Genomic DNA, 17,474 nt, shown 5'->3' with positions numbered 1-17,474 from the left:
ATCAAGAAAATCATTTTGAGATTTTTTTCTAATCTGCGATTTGAAAATAATATGTTACATTAACAACTTTGTACAAAAAGATTAATATATTATTTTGTAATAGAAATCGATATTCATTCATTATTATTAATAACTCTAACTCTATGAATGTATTATATTTCCTTATTATCAAACTCTAGATTTATATCCACCATACTCATATGCAATTCCGACAGCAATGAAACAATTGCAATCGATATTGTCAGTTCGAACAAAACAGTGAAATATATTTTAGTATTAGTGCACTTTTAATATAGATTGATTTTAACTTCAAAAAAATGAAGTATAATGCAGAGATATTTTCAATTGTGTCAAGTGCAAAGGTAAATATGATAACGATATATAGTAGATTATTATATGCGATCATACTTGATTAATAATTTCCCACATATTAATATTAAATTGCAAAGAGCCTATTTGATGCTCACAATTATTTCAAATTATTGAAAATAACTAAAAATATTAAGCCGAAGAATGTTTCTCATGCCAAAAGTAATTATATAATGTTAAGTGTATATTAGCCCAACAAGGCTTAAACGAAAAATTCCCAATGATCTCATAAATTTGTAAACGCTAACATTATTATTATTTTATTATTATTCTTATTATTATCTTACTATTTCTATTATTGTTATTTTTTTATTATTCAGAAATTTTATTTATATTATTTATTAATTTTATTTTTATTATTATTTGCTTCTATTTTATATCAAATCATATTACGTATATTATTTTCATGTAAATGTTATACTTTGCACTTTTATTTATTTAAATTTATGTTATTATTTATCAATATTACTAGATGTTAATAATTTAACAGTTGTAATAATTATTGAAATTAAAAAAAAGTGTATATAATGATATACATCATATACACTTTCAAAACTTTCATTTTTGCACACTTTGGAGTCGCGAAATGATGTGATTAAGCATGTTCAATGTTTTTATTTACTATATGTTGTTCATAATTTTTTTTTATATTCATTTATTTATTTATATATTATTTTCATATCTCAGTCAGACAGGGGTATCTGGTATGAGAGATTATGAAACAATTTTCTTATTTTATATATACATATAATTTGTCTATTTCATTATACTACAATATAATATTTACTATAATTAAAATATCTATTCAATCTTCAATTTCCTTATAATATTTCTTTATTTTTCTTTTAAATTTGTCGTCATCATTGGTCATCTTAATATCGTTTGGCAATTCATTATATATTTAAATTAACGAAAATTTTCATCTAACAAACAAGAACAAATAAAATCGGACGAAACACTATATGAAGTACTATGAAACTATTCAATGGGCTCTAGAAAGAGATCAAGAGACCGAAAAAAAAAACAAATTAATTTTTTTTTTTTTTAATTTCAATAATAATTATTACAACTGCTAATTTATTAACATCAAGTAATATTGATAAATAATAATATAAATTTAAATAAATAAAAGAGCAAAGGATAAAATTTACATGAAAATAATATCCGTAATATGATTTAATGTAAAATATAAGCAAATAATAATAAAAATAAGATTAATAAATAATATAAATAAATTTTCAGAATAATAAAATAATACTAGAAAAATAATAAAATTAGATAAAGAATATTATAAAGAAAATTGTTATGATTGGATAAAAAAATGTACGGATGTAAATAAAAGTGTGTTTTTTTTAATTTTTCTGCTGATTGTCGGCACATTAATTATTTATTTATTATGTTATTAAAATAATTTTTAAAAAAATGCGGTACTTATACAAATTTTCGTCATTTTACAATTTGACACATTTATTTATTTATTTATTTATACGCCAATCGGCTTTATACATTATTATTTCTTTATATATTATATATTATTTCTCTTCTCGATTTTATTATTTTTTCATTACTTTGTTTTCAGAATGTGACCTTCAGGGTCTTCGAATATAGAGGCGCTACGAATGGGTGTCGCCGCCCGCTGAACACCCACTCTGACCTCCCCGTCGCCATCTCTTTTCTTCGAACACGACCGGGATCAATAACGGAAACTCACTGCCGGCTATATAGCATTTATACGTTATACTATACGTTCGTGATACAAGGATTTTCAAGATTTTTTTTAAAATAGTAATGGAATTAAATTACAAATTTATTTGTATTTAAAACAAATATTATAAAAATGTACAAAGAAACGGTTTGGCCGATTGTAGCTCAAAACTGACAAAACGATAGTCCTCATCAAGATACATCGAATGGCTTTTAAATTTTTGAAATCGGTTCAGCCGTTTTTGAGCAAACGTCGATTTAGGCAAAAATCTGTTCACATACACACAAACACATACTTTTTCCAAATTTGGTCTCATTCGATTCAGAATGGCTTGAAACGTCGAGAAAACATAAAATTAGCGAATCAAAGTTTTTTATGAAAACAAACTTCTCCTTCGGTATGTTAAAAATAGTAGGAGCCTTTCCACATCTTCAATCTACTTATTATATTTAGAAAAAAATATTGAAAAACATCAATAACTCACTTATCAAGTGCTATTCTATTAAAATGCTACCTTTACTCTATACTCCATATATAAACTAATTGTTAATAAACTACAGAATAATATTGCTCTTTATACCCATTACATTTCTATTTATTTATATTCATCAGGATATTTATTTATACCCATTACATTTCTATTTATTTATATTTATTTAGAACTTTTATTAAATATGTAATATTAGAACAACGAAACATAAATAAAAGTGACAAATATGGTTTTGGTAAGATTTTTTTTATAGAGTTTTTGTATAACCATAAAATAGTCGAGCAGGATGTAGACTATGGTCATTGATTATGCAATTTTAAAAAGAATTAAATTAATTCAGAATTTAAATTGATTAAATTTAAATAAATAAAACACAAATATTATTACTACTGTAGGTGGTAGTAATGTATAATAAAGTATGAACTATTACTGATATGAAAAATATAAATGACAAGTCCAATTGTTTTTTTACAATCATGACTAGCCTGCTTGATCCCCACACTACAACGATTTTTTTTTTTTTTTATTTTCAATAATTATTACAACTGCTAAATTATTAACATCAAGTAATAATGATAAATAATAATATAAATTTAAATAAATAAAAGTGTAAAGGATAAAATTTACATGAAAATAATATCCGTAATATGATTTGATGTAAAATATAAGCAAAAAATAATAAAAATAAAATGAATAAATAATATAAATAAAATTGTGAAGGATAAAATAATACTAGAAAAATAATAAAATATAACAAAATAACAATAATAGAAATGGTAAGGTAATAATAATAATAATAATAATAAAAATAATAATAATAATAATAATAATAATAATAATAATAATAACGAATAATGGTTTATTTTTATCATCAATAATTTTGTTAATTCAACATTGAAAAAAAATAATCCAAAATGTCAAAATCTTGCTTTATAATTAAATGTTGGTCAAAAATTTCATATGTACAAAATGCATAATTGAGATGGAATTTCAATATATTCAAGATATTCTAGATGAATTTTTGGAGTCTATTTGAGAGTATATGATTCTGCAGAACATCCTTGTTATTAACACTATGAACAATGAATAGTTTGCTCTCAAATATTCTATTTCAATATTCATTTTTAAATATCAGAAACTGGTTGGGATTAGAATAAAATAAATATACTTTTATTAAGAATAAGCTTTTAAAATGTTGTATTTGAAAAAGTAAACTTATTTCTAATTGGATTAATAAGGGTACTAAGTGTTAAGTATTAATTTTATGTTTTGCTATAGCAAAATAATAAATCATGTTCTGATTTCATAATAAGTGTACGAAGTACTAAGTATTAATTTTATGTTTTGCTAATAAATCATGTTCCGATTTCGTAATTCTGAACTACAATTAACAAAATTTATCATGGCAATAGCCATATTAGAAATGTAAAGTTTTGAAGAAAGGATAACAAAATCAAGGAACTGCATAGATCATACATTTTCGCAATGCAGTGCAATTATATCATCATTTTTTTATCTCAAAATTATGTCGCTAAAGCATGATCAAGCATTTATAAATCGAAGGCATGAGGTCTGTTAACTATAGCCTTGGTCTGTAAATCCAGTTCCAACAAATTATTCTTATCAGAAATAAACGCATGATAAGAACCAAATGCAAATTTTGACATAAATTGTACATTGACATGCAAAGTGATGCAAATATTTAGTCATAAAAATATTTACGGCAAATATTCATTACTGTATTGGAATATCATGGTAATAAAATTTTAAAAATAATCTGGTATTCAATCACATTAAAAAAGCAATTAGTTGTTAAATTTAATTCATGTGATGTATATCAAATTTTTTAAATCGAGGAAAATTTATTTTAGATTAAAGAACGCATATTAAATGCAAGCAGGACCCATAAAAAGAAAACAAATGAATTGAACAAACTTCAAAATAACGCAAAAGACCATTTAGAACCAATATATCAAAGATGTACCACTAGATGTTGTATCTTTTTTAATTCACTAAAATAAACTATTCAAAAAGAAAAAAATAAAGAAGATAAAATGATATAGTTTATCCTGAAATTGTTTTGTAATAACAAACATTGTTTTAAACACGTATAAATATCTTTATTGTAACAATGATTACCATCCATTAGATTCTTAACAAAGAAAACCCTGTAAAATGTTAGTAATGTACTACTTATTTTTATATAGAATTCAGATAAAGTAAGTGTATCATCATATATTATTAGCAATATATTATCTATTAATAAATAAATTCGATATATCATCATAATTAATGAGGTTAAGTATAAAGATAATAAATAAAATAAAATAAAAGTCAGTAATGTAAAATAAATATATGATCCATACTAATATCTGCGAATTGTGCGTAATTGTGCTTAGTTTACAATGTCATGCTTAAACTTTTAACTCAAAATAAAAAAATGTAAACTATAATTTTACGGTATAGAGGTAAGAGGGCTTTTGAGTATTTATTAAAACAAGTAACTTAGTAAAAAATAATACATAAATAAATAGCACAGATCATCTTAAAACAAAATGCATAGATACAATTGAATACCGAAATATAACTTGGCAAAATTATTGGTTCTTCAGTTGTATGATTTACACTGCTCCTGGTAAAACGTATAAGTACTTTAATTGTAAGTACTTGTCCTAAGTACACTAATTTATTCATAAAAATTGTCTGTAATAGTACTGTCAGCCATTAGAAGGTTCTTCGCAAACGCATCCAAAATATTCGTGAAAACGATACATCATGCAATCGGGATTATCCAAAAGACTCTTAGCTAATTCCGTATCCCGCTGAATGGACTTGATCAAATCTTCCATCGAATTAAACTTGGCTTCGGGTCTTATATACCCCAATATGCAAATCCTCATATGAGAACCATAAAAATCGCACGGAAAGTCATATAAGATATGAACTTCCAATGATTTTATTCTATTTTCGTAATACGGATTCCAGCCTAAATTCATAACCATCTTCATCACGGGCCAAGGATCTACTTTCGCCCATCCGTAGTACACTCCTGGGCATAGATCGTCATGGATATCATCGACGACTTCTTTCGAAAAGTTGGCTGTAGGTATACCAAGCTCTCTAGATCCTCTTCCAAAGCCGGCAACAACTCGGCCACGAACAAAATAAGGCAAAATTTTTCTCATCCTTAATAAAGCTGAATCATCAGGTACATCTGTAAACTCGCCGCCAACTTCACTTACATCCAATATCGGAATAGGCTGGATAGAAGGTAATTCGTGTGATTTCAACGATCTTACAACCTTATCCTCCTCGAGCCCATTGGAATGGGTTTGCAAAGTTGCTGCTTTCGCTTCTTGTACCTTTTCTGTGCCAGCACTAGGTTCCGCGTTTTTCTCTTCTATATCTATTTGGAAGCCCGTATTTTTTATCTCTGTTTTCCTAACTTTTATAGCAGTTAGTCCTTTGTTGTTGACTTCTGATGTATTGGCTTCTACGGTATTTACTTCCACGACTTCGACTTCTTGAGTATTGGCTTCGATTTGAACTAGATTTTTCGGAAAGGGTTGATAGTCTTCAGAACTTTCAGACGAGTTATTAAGTTTACTAGACTGATCATTAGTCATATATTGTATTTTTAGAATATTGTTATGTGATAACACTTTGCTATGTTTGTCAGCAAGTGATTTGACCAGTTCGCCTGTCAGATGTTCTCGTTTTTCTTTGGAAGCTTTTGTTATTCTAATTTTAGTTTTATTAGGCCTTTCTCTGTTTGCTAAAATGTCGTCCAAGCTAGAGTCCTTTGTTTCGGTATCATCAGATGATTCGTTTGTAACGGAGTCGTCGGAACTGCTTGTGGAAGGTGGAATTAATGTCTTATCCACCTCCCTCGAAAATGAGGGATTCCCTTCGTCCGACGTTTTGACTTCGTTCGAATTCACCGAAGAAGTCGCTACTTCACTCGCAGGCGAAGACTTTTTTATCTGTTTACGGTCTCCGCCACCCAGATTATCATTTGCTACAGATAGCATTCGGATGTTAAAAACTTACAGAAGAATATATTTCCTTTTGATATTAGTAAACAAATATAATTAGATCTAGATCTAGAATAACGTTACTTGTTTTGACTCTTAATGATCAATATCAATTTTGATTTTGATATATTTGGTTGCGAAACGTTTAGAACACCTGTCCAAATTTTTCAATTAAAGTGACGTTAGACTCAATATAAGAATAATTGTGTCAATTTTTGGAAGTTAATTTAAAGTATTAATTATAAGTATATTAATTAAGTACTATATTACTGAATGATGGTAATTCAGTCCCCAAATTCAGGTAGCTTCACTGTATTAATTATCTATATTTTATAATTATATCTTTGTTCTTTGCAGAAAAAATATCAATTCAAGCGATATTATTCCTGAAATATAATTTTCAGCTTCAAATTTCAACTTCACGATTCAGTCAGAGGTAGACGTGGTTTATCTGATTTGCTCGCTCGTCTTGTTCTTAGCAAATTTTGTTCATCTATCGTTAAGATCCTTTTCCTCTTTGATAGTCAATCTGAATTTATCAAAACTTCGTTCTTTAACAATCTGAAAATTTGATTAAATAACTACCTCAAACTGCATTCATAATATATTCAGTGATTTATGAGTGGTATTCATAATATTATTTTCTTAAGTGAAGTGAACAAAAGAACAAATTGAGTTGTATCAAAAAATTTTTTGCTTTAATAAAATATATGAATGAACTACCTTTTTGATACATTTTTATAAATATTGTCACGATTTTTTATGTTATAACTCAAGAAAATAATATTTTAACATCGAATAATTATGGTTATGATGATGTAGAAAATATTACAAATAATAATAGTGTACAGTGTTGTACAACATAGTATTTTTTAATTAAATAAAAAAATACTATACGGTAAAAAAAATAATTTTAGGCTGAATTATATATTAAGAGCAATTCGCAACAAAGATGTTTAAAATAAAACAGAACCTGGAATGTGGAAATATGCAGTTACAATCTAGGCAGAAATCTCTAAAATGTGAAAATTCAATTTCATTTATTTGCAATAAATGATCAGAATGTTTGATCAGCGTTCGAGGTTATATTTTTGATAAAACTTGAAATATTGACCAAAGTTCTTTTGTTCTTGTGTATAGATTTTATGTTTTTTTAAATAAATGATTTCTGCACTTCTCTAAATTGTTTACATTACAATATAATATTTTGATTGATTACTTTATAAATTTTATTATATTATTTTTTCATTTTATGTTTTATAGTTTTACACACTAAAAATAGGTAAAACAAACTAGAAGCGTTGGGAAAATCATTAAAAATTAATTTAAACATAGTTTAGTTTTATTTTTTAATAACTGGAAGAATGCTTGTTTAAAACAATTTTGATGACAAACTTTTGCTCTTAATTATATATCTTTCTGAAACTGTTTTTCAATACAAAATTGGCCACACAAATTGGCATTTAAATAAACAATTTATTCGCCATTTAATGGGTTATTCCAACAAACAAAAATCAATATACCAATTTTCAATTTAACTCATCATTTAGCTGAGAAATCACTAAAAATATGCAAAAGTGACCCTTATTTTCAAGCCCACTTTTTATCATAAGAACTGTGTGAAAAGTACTAGAGTACCAACAATTTGATATATTTCAATTTGTTTTCCACAAATCCTTTGAATAAAATTTCATTATTTTATAGTCGTTCTTGATAAAATAGTTCAAATTTATTTATAATGCATGTAAATGTTATTTTCTTAACGGAGAAAATAGTTGCCCGAAGATCATTTAAATTTCTTTCCATGTAGTATTACTGAAGAAAGTAGGTCATTTAATACACAATCATTATCATTGATCATTTAAGAAAGCGCTATACAGTGTAATTACTACATTCTAATAAAACTAAGCGAAACCATGTCGACAGACAAAATAATAAGGTCGGAAATAAAAATTTCTGTTAATTTTAAAACGTTAAATAGCAATGTATTAATGCCAAAAAATTAGATATAACTGTCAAATTATTAACAATATATTAATATAAACAGTAATAATTTTAATTAGAACAAATTTCAGGAAGTTTGATGTTTTATGTTATAGTTTCTAATTTCAAAACAGAGATGGATATCACTACTGCACGATACCGGAATTATGGCAAGTCTCATTTATTATTGCGCAGCATTCTCAATTTTTTATTCGTACCTTGCTAGGTTTTGAATCAATAGTTGGGAAATACGTCAAACAATATCGCGTGCCTTTAATGATGGGTAAGAAAAGAACCGAGCTCAATTAACATATATACAATATATATATGATGTACGACATCATATAAATTTAGCTGAAGCCAAAGGAAAGTAAACAAAAGTCAGAATATACGAGACAAACAAAGTCATTATTGTCAGATGTCGTGATTTTCTACAAATTGCTTCGAATTGACAGCATGATGTCAAGCAGTAGTGACGTATATTTGGAAATATATGTAACAATATGTTTCCAAGTGAAAATATCCAGTATATCTGCACCAATAAAAAATCATTCATCACAGAGAATTGACAACTGTTTGGGTTGCCAGCTATAAAAAAATATTTGAATAATTCAAAAAACATTCGATTCCTGTTGATAAGGAGACGAGCTGATTAGTTTTTGACAACAGGCAGGTTTAGCCGTTCCAAAAATACGAGGCAAAAAGTGCCAAAAATGGTAATTCAATTTTTGAGAGAATAGGGCATCCGATTTGAATGATTCAAAAAGCATTTTATTTGTACTGACGAAATGAATAACTGATGAAATTTTTGGAAAGGCAGGTTTAGCGGTTTCGGAGATCCAATACAAAAAAGTTTAAAAATATGCCATTTGGCGGACAAAAATGATCATTAGACATATGCGCATCAAATTATCACATATTTTATAGATATTTTAATAATAAGAACAAATTTTGTTTGCGTTTCAATGGGTTCCGTACTAATGTTTTTTTTTTTCTGCAATCTATAAAAATAATTATATTTAGCAGAGAATGCTGACAAGTACTAATGTTTATCCGTTATACTGCGACGCGGCGCCCACGCGCTTCTATATTTCGTTTCTTCGTATCTAACGTATCGCGATCGCTTTAAAAAAAATTCAAAATTTTCAAAACATTTCAAAGCATAAAATTTAATTTTTTTAAAAGGGCAATTTTCTTTTTAAAAATTTAAAAATCTCAAAAATCCATTTATTTTCAAAGTTTTTTAAAAACTTTGATTTTTGGTACGAAAAGTTCAAGCAATTTGGGCACGATGCCATGCAACACTAGTTAACTAAAGAATCAAGATAAATAATCGGGCATAACATCAATAAAAAACAAGATTTTCTTTCAAAATTTATTATAAAATCTATACGTTTTGGCTATAGTCCTAGGCATTCATTCGGATATAAAATTTGCATATCCCAAAAACAATAATGCATGTTATGAATTTACTCTAATGCACTAAATTGTATAATATCAACATTAAATCTGTGGTACTTATAAAAATTTTTCACAATTTTACTAACCTAACAATTTTCACAAAATAGTAACTGTGTAATATATGTGTTATCTGTAAAACTAGTTAGAAACAATTTTTTCATTGAACAAAGGCTAAGACTATAATCGAAACGTATGGATTTTAGAATACATTTTTAAAAAATTTCATGTTTTTAATAATGTTATTAAATTAAATTAATACCGGCCATTTTTCAAATTTTTCTACTCTCACTCACAATCATACATACTAAAAACCCTGAATCTCGCGTTGATGAAATAAGTTTGAACAAAATTCAAACAATTGGATAAATACAGAAACATTATAAAAATACTATTTTAAAATACATTTTTGCAAAAATTCACGCTTTTTAATAATGTTATGTCCTATTATTAAATTCTTATTAGAAATATCAACATCACATTCCTAGCTATACAATATTTTGTATACAATTTTTGTGTAAAATTTGGAAAGAAAACCTGGCATTTTTCAAATTTTTCTCTTCTCACTCACAATCATACACACTAAAAACCTTGAAATTTGCGTTGATAAAAGAAGATTAATCAAACTTCCAAAAATAGGATAAATACAGAAACTTCATAAAAATACTATTTTAAAATACATTTTTACAACATCACATTCCTAACTATGCAATATTTTGTATACAATTCGTGTGTAAAATTTGTAACAAAACAACCTGCCATTTTTCACATTTTTCTACTCTCACTCACAATCATACATACTAAAAGCCCTGAAACTCGCGTTAATGAAAGAAGTTTGATTAAACTTCCAAAAATAGGATAAATACAGAAACATTATAAAAATACTATTTTAAAATACATTTTTGCAAAAATTCACGCTTTTTAATAATGTTATGTCCTATTATTAAATTCTTATTAGAAATATCAACATCACATTCCTAGCTATACAATATTTTGTATACAATTTTTGTGTAAAATTTGGAAAGAAACAACCTGGCATTTTTCAAATTTTTCTCTTCTCACTCACAATCATACACACTAAAAACCTTGAAATTTGCGTTGATAAAAGAAGATTAATCAAACTTCCAAAAATAGGATAAATACAGAAACATCATAAAAATACTATTTTAAAATATATTTTTACAAAAATTCATATGTTTTTAATAATGTTATGTCCGATTATTAAACTCTTAATAGAAATATCAACATCACATTCCTAACTATAATATTTTGTATACAATTTTTGTGTAAAATTTGGAACGAAACAACTTGTCATTTTTCAAATCTTTCTACTCTTACTCACAATCATACATACTAAAAGCCCTGAAATTCGCGTTGATAATAAAAGATAAAAGAGGTTTAATCAAACTTCCAAAAATAGGATAAACACATAAGCATCATAAAATTACAATGTATAATTACACAATATTTAAATTTTATTAATCTAAAATCAACTTACACTCTGTAGTCCATCATGACTTTCGACATGTTTGCGGAGTACTACTGACTTATCCAACAGATTTCTTCAGATTAATAATCTAGCAAAAACTGCACGGTATGTATTATTTTTAAACTCATTAACCGCAAACAACAAAACAATGTACATTATCGTCTTTGAGTGTACAAGGAAATACTATATTTTTAATACGTTAGGAAACAAAGTGCTGAAGGTACTGTATAAAAACAATTATTAGTAACAAACGTTTTAAAATCACTCACAAATCGAATAAACTTAAGTGTAATAAGCATGAATCATAAATTCACTTGATAGTGAAAAACAACATAGCAAGCAAATCAAATTAAGCAGCATTGGAAGAAAAGAAATAAATAAATTTCATGTGAAGTTTTACCAAATGCTATATAAAAATCTTAAAACTTATTAATACGGCAGACAGGAAAGTTCAATTACTAAGTCAGACTTATCAAGCACAGCGTGTGTCACTAAGCACTTTTGCGCAACTACAATAAAATGCAACTAATGAACATATATTCGACATACACAAATATTATTATTATTTTATTAAATCACTTTTATATAAAACGCGATTAGAAAAAAACAAACTTCTTTACTATAAAATATAACTGATCATTGATTTCGCATAGGCGCATGTACAGAACTTAATTCGATAATAGTCTGCGACGTAACGCTGCCTTGCACCAACTAAGCGAAACTCAGGGGGTCGAATATTACCAACGGGGCGCATGCGCTTTTTCAGTTTTTATTAATGTATGTACTTGGCAAACACACATAGACGATACCCCATGTATTAATTTTGAATCTAATAATAATACAATAAACGAAAATTCAAGTAAAGACACAGACATGTCTCCATTTATAATCAACCCTTAACGGATCATGAGCGCCGCGATACTTATACTAATTCGCTCCAATATATTGCGCCAAATTTGTTTTTTCAATTTTATCACAATTTCTGTTGCTATCTTTGTATGTATAGGGCTCGCCCGTAGGTAAGCGGTTAAGAGCGACGAGACTTGTTTCAGAGGTCCCGGGTTCGATACCCACTTAGAGCAGCCTGTTGTCAGGCAGCAGTGACAACGATTTTCACTTGGAAATATAGATAGCATATGTTTCCAATTGAAAATAGCCCTTGCCCGGCATTGCTGCATCAATAAAAAGTCAGCCCTATTAGATTAATTCTAATAACATAAAAAATCATCAAATATGGATGGATTAACCATTGGGTTACCATCTAAAAAAAATACGAAGAAAGGAGAAGTTTCAGCCCAACAGCTTATAGGACGTAAGGTTCTGATTGCTGTTAAAAATATATATAAAAAAAATCTTTGTATGTACCAAAATAAGTATAGTAAAGATTTGTAAGTTACTTAAAAAAGATTTAAAGTAAGTTACTTTTTAACTTCCCGTAGGGTAAGAAAATCGAAATGACAATTTTTATTATATATCTGTACGTTTCAGAAGTTTCTGAACAATTTGGCATACCTTAGAAAAATGGATGAATGTGCGTGTGTGTGTGCGGATACAAATTTTTGTCGACGATTTCGCGAACACGAATCAACCGACTTGAATAATTCAAAAAAAAAAAATCGATTCCTACTGATAAGGAGGCGTGCTGATTAGTTTTTGGCAAAGGCAGGTCTAGCCGTTTCGGAGATACGAGGCAAAAAGTGCCAAAAATGCTTTTTCAGTTTTTGAGATAACGGAGCGTCCGATTCAATTAAGTCAAAAAACATTTTACTTGTATTGACGAAATGAACAACTGATAGAGGCACGTCCAGTGTCTTCGGAGATCCAATAAAAAAAGTATCAAATAATGCCATTTGACGGTCAAAAATGAACATTAGACATATGTACATCGTATTATCAGGTATTTTGGACTCCAACCAGCCATGCAGCGCATTGCTTAAAAAATATTCAAAATTAAAAAAAAAAAACAAAATATAAAAAAATTAAATTTTTCAAAAATTTCAAAATGTCTCAAAAATCTAATTTTGTCAAAGTTTTTTTTTTGTTAATAAAATTAATAATTTATTTATCACGATGCCACGCCACCACTAATTTTTTTTGAACAGCTGCAAGTAAACTCAAAAATCTACCAAGTGGAAAATAAAATAGTGGAAGTACGGGCAAAATGCCATGGTGTTTTGTTTTTAATGACATTATAACTAGTCTTCATCATCAGTCTTTAATTAAATAGGGATTTAATATCATATTTATTAAGAAACACAGCAACTAATTACAAAAACCATATTGGCCAAATAGTACCGACAAAATGACATTTAGGTAAGAAACATACTAAAATTCTATTTTTTAAGAAGGCCGTTCACAAATAAATCGTTTAGCCCTTTTGGGGCATTATGAATGTGCCCAAGGAACAAATTATACATGGCAACCGGTGTTAAAAGACAATCTTTGGCATCGAATGAACTACCCTGTAGTTATTGCTAGAAGCACCTTTTCATGTTATCCGAAACTGAACAAAAATGCATAAATTATCAAAATTCCACCCAAACACCTTATCATTGTAATAAAATTAATCAAAATTACTAATACTGAAATAAGTTCATCGATCTTGACAGAAATAATTTTAAATAATATTAAATAAAACCCCAATTACAACTGATTACTGCGACAAAACTGTTACAATGACGCTCAACATCTGACAAGATTGTGATTATAACTTTCGTTATACAATCACAGAACCGTTACGAAAATTAGCCAGTTTTTAAATAATGCCACTGAGTCATTTTGTCCATATATACCATTTTGTCCAAATATACCATTTTATCCGCATTTCCCCTACTAAATACTTATAATTTTTTAAAACTTTCCAAATAATTAGTCGTCATTTTTCACTATCAAAAGATTTAACTTTGGTTATTTAAATTTAATTTATTTTTTTTCATTCAGAACCCTATGATTGATTTTGTTAATTCTATTTTACAAAGACAAATTAGGTATAATAATAAAAAGTCTCTTCACTAATTTTTTATTATTAAAATATTTTTCACAATTTCAAAAATTTCACAATTAGTGATCAGAACAAAAATTGAAGGAAATTATGAATTGAAAAAAATTGGTATAAGAAAAAAAGTATTTTTTCAAAATAAATTCTAATATATTAAAAAATGAGTAATAAGAATAAATTTCGCTAAAAATCTCCTAAAATCAACATGTGCCACATGAATCATCTTCTATATCACAACATGATTGTATGTAACGAATGTAGAAATATTTTATGACCATGAGAGTTAAAATTGAAAGTGAAACTATTTTATGTTAAAGTAAATAATAAATACAGACATAACATTGAAGTGAATGAAGTTTTGATAATATTTTGTTATATTAATTGTTATCCTTCAACACACACGTATTAAAGCAAATTGATAAAATAAAACGATAGCCTTAAATTGTATATATTTCTAGAATTTGATGTATTAAAAATAATTTTAAGATTAAAATTGATGTCAGAAAAGAAATTAAAAGACAAAACTCAATCATAATAAATGTAGAGAAGTCCAAGATCAATCAAATTCAAAATCGAATAAAACATTTTGGATTATATTGTTATACCCAACCTTTTTATACGACACAAATATCCTTGTGAAAATGTCGAAGATTCTAGAGACCACGAGCAAAAACCAGTCAGATCATATTAACAAAATATAATAATAGTTTAACTTTTAAATGATCATCATAACTACTTGCAAATAACATTAATAATATGAATGAATATCCACAAGTCGTACGCCTTAGGAATGGACCATTAGATTTCTACCCTAACATAATTTTATTAATTTATATGGTTATAAAGAGCCCAAACCACTAGGTTAGAACTTTACGCATTTTTAAACTATTTGGCATTGATAATTCGCTATAAAATTGAAAATGTGTTATAAATTCTGGTGTTTTCAATATTATCAGTCGTCAAAGCTACAATGCACCATATGCGATGCGATATAAATAATAATATCGACATCGACATATAGTTACATAGTTTGTGGCACGAAAAATGTGAAATATAAAATGTTATCTGAAGCGAAACGCTTCAAGTCACGGATCGACATTTACGTCTGTACTTATGGAATAAAAAATAATAATATACACCAAATAATTACAATGTGCATATACGAATAAATCGAATACATTGATATATATATATATATATATATATATATATATCAATATATATATGGGTGGTCCTTATTATCGGCATTTTCGAATTTCTTTGCTCCCAAGGGCTAAAAATGCTTCCAAATTGATAAAAAAAAATATATAAGTTTTATCTCTTAATGTTGTTTTTAGATAGTGCGCAATTAAATCAAAGTTGTGTATAAAAATAGCATGAAAATTTCTTAAAAATTTTGAAAATGTTTTTTAGGTATAACTTAGCGAACAAATAAATGAGTTTTATTCAAAACTCAACGCTCTACAAAATAAATTATAAAAAACGTGTTTTGTAAAACGTCGAATTTTCTATAAAAGTGACGCAATTTCACTTTTAATTCATTTGTCGCTAAGTTATACCCAAAAAACATTTTTCAAATTTTGAAAATTTTCCATACGAAGCTTTGATTGAATTGCGCACTATCTAAAAGTTAATATAAGAGCTAAAACTTTTAGAGAATTTTTTTTATCAATTTGGAAGCATAGGGCTTACCCTAAGAGCAATAAAATTTGAAAATGTCCATATTATTATGTATATAAACATTTCGACACGTGATGTGTGACATCATCTACTTGACTTTATTTTCCATTGTTAATAAGCTCTTTATGGTTAGTATTATTATTAGTAATCTGTTAAAGTTTAATTTTTTTGTAAACTATGTATGTGTGGGAGTTGTAATGATTATGATAATATATTTAATTAGAAACTCCCAACATAATAAAAAAATATAAATTTATTAACTGTAAAAATATTTCGATATCAAAATTATACATGACATGTCCCATTGTTTTTTACAAATAAAAACCAGCCTGCTTGATATCGCCACACACTCCCTGCCCAGTGTTGATCTCACAGTTTCAAAAAAAAAATACAGGGAAACACGTTATAAAAATGTGGTGGCAAAGCAGATTATAGCAGACCAGTGTTGTAATACTGGTCAATTACAAATTTCCATGTTTCGTCAGCAGATCCACCGTATGTGGTGATTGACCTCCATCAACTCCATATTCTGCATAATGTTCTCGATCTAATGGGTATTAGTTATATCAGAATAACTTAATGTTTAGAATGCATAATTTATGGGTACAGTTTCCATTTCTGCAAGCGTTGCATTCGTATCTGATGAGTTCCGATCAGAGAAAGAAGTTGGCTCTTTATCCAAATCAGGATCATTGGTTTCTTTGACATAAGAGTCAAAATTGTGGAATCCAATAAATTATGTCAAATTTTGTTTTGATTCGTCGTTGTCACCGATAATGGGAGGTAGCATTATAAGACGATTTGTTGAGTTAACAGAGAAAGAGAGGTTGAATTGCATTCCAATGAAAAGTTCAGGCTCCAAATTATTTTTTCTGTCAGCAATAAACACTGAGGTCTGGGTATACCAAATGAGTAACCTCGGAAGTCTGATCCAGATAGTAAGTGCGTTAACTATGATGGATTGGACTGGACATACCTTATAGGTCGTCACTGAAGACCAGTGATTATGGTGCGCTGCGTCAAAATCAATTTTTTCTTAAATCTTCGAAAAATAAAACTCCTTTATCTTCATCTCCATCGTCGTGAGTCACCAATGGGAGTTGTAATGATTATGATAATATATTTAATTAGAAACTCCCAACATAATAAAAAAGATAAATTTATTACTGTAAAATATTTCGATATCAAAATTATACATGACATGTCCCATTGTTTTTTACAAATAAACCAGCCTGCTTGATATCGCCACATATGTATTTTAAGTTTTT

The 17,474-nt window shown here is 27.5% G+C and overlaps 2 protein-coding genes across 4 annotated transcripts in view; one reads left to right on the top strand and one right to left on the bottom strand.

Moving 5' to 3' along the window:
* The window catches only part of LOC113384428 (kinesin light chain-like), a 76,143-nt gene that overhangs the window by 44,491 nt on the left and 14,178 nt on the right, over positions 1-17,474 (top strand). The window lies entirely within an intron of this gene.
* Positions 4,962-6,651, bottom strand: LOC113384431. Its single transcript, XM_026622147.1, has one exon. It carries the CDS (start codon positions 6,593-6,595, stop codon positions 5,282-5,284), a length of 1,314 nt encoding a protein of 437 aa, XP_026477932.1. The 5' UTR covers positions 6,596-6,651; the 3' UTR covers positions 4,962-5,281.

The sequence above is a fragment of the Ctenocephalides felis genome, unplaced genomic scaffold, assembly GCF_003426905.1.
Source record: "Ctenocephalides felis isolate EL2017-DRISC unplaced genomic scaffold, ASM342690v1 CF-g0.4_SCAFFOLD_03571, whole genome shotgun sequence".
NCBI lineage: Eukaryota > Metazoa > Arthropoda > Insecta > Siphonaptera > Pulicidae > Ctenocephalides > Ctenocephalides felis.
Note: the sequence above shows the minus strand (reverse complement) of the source record. Positions and strands in the feature narration are given on the sequence as shown.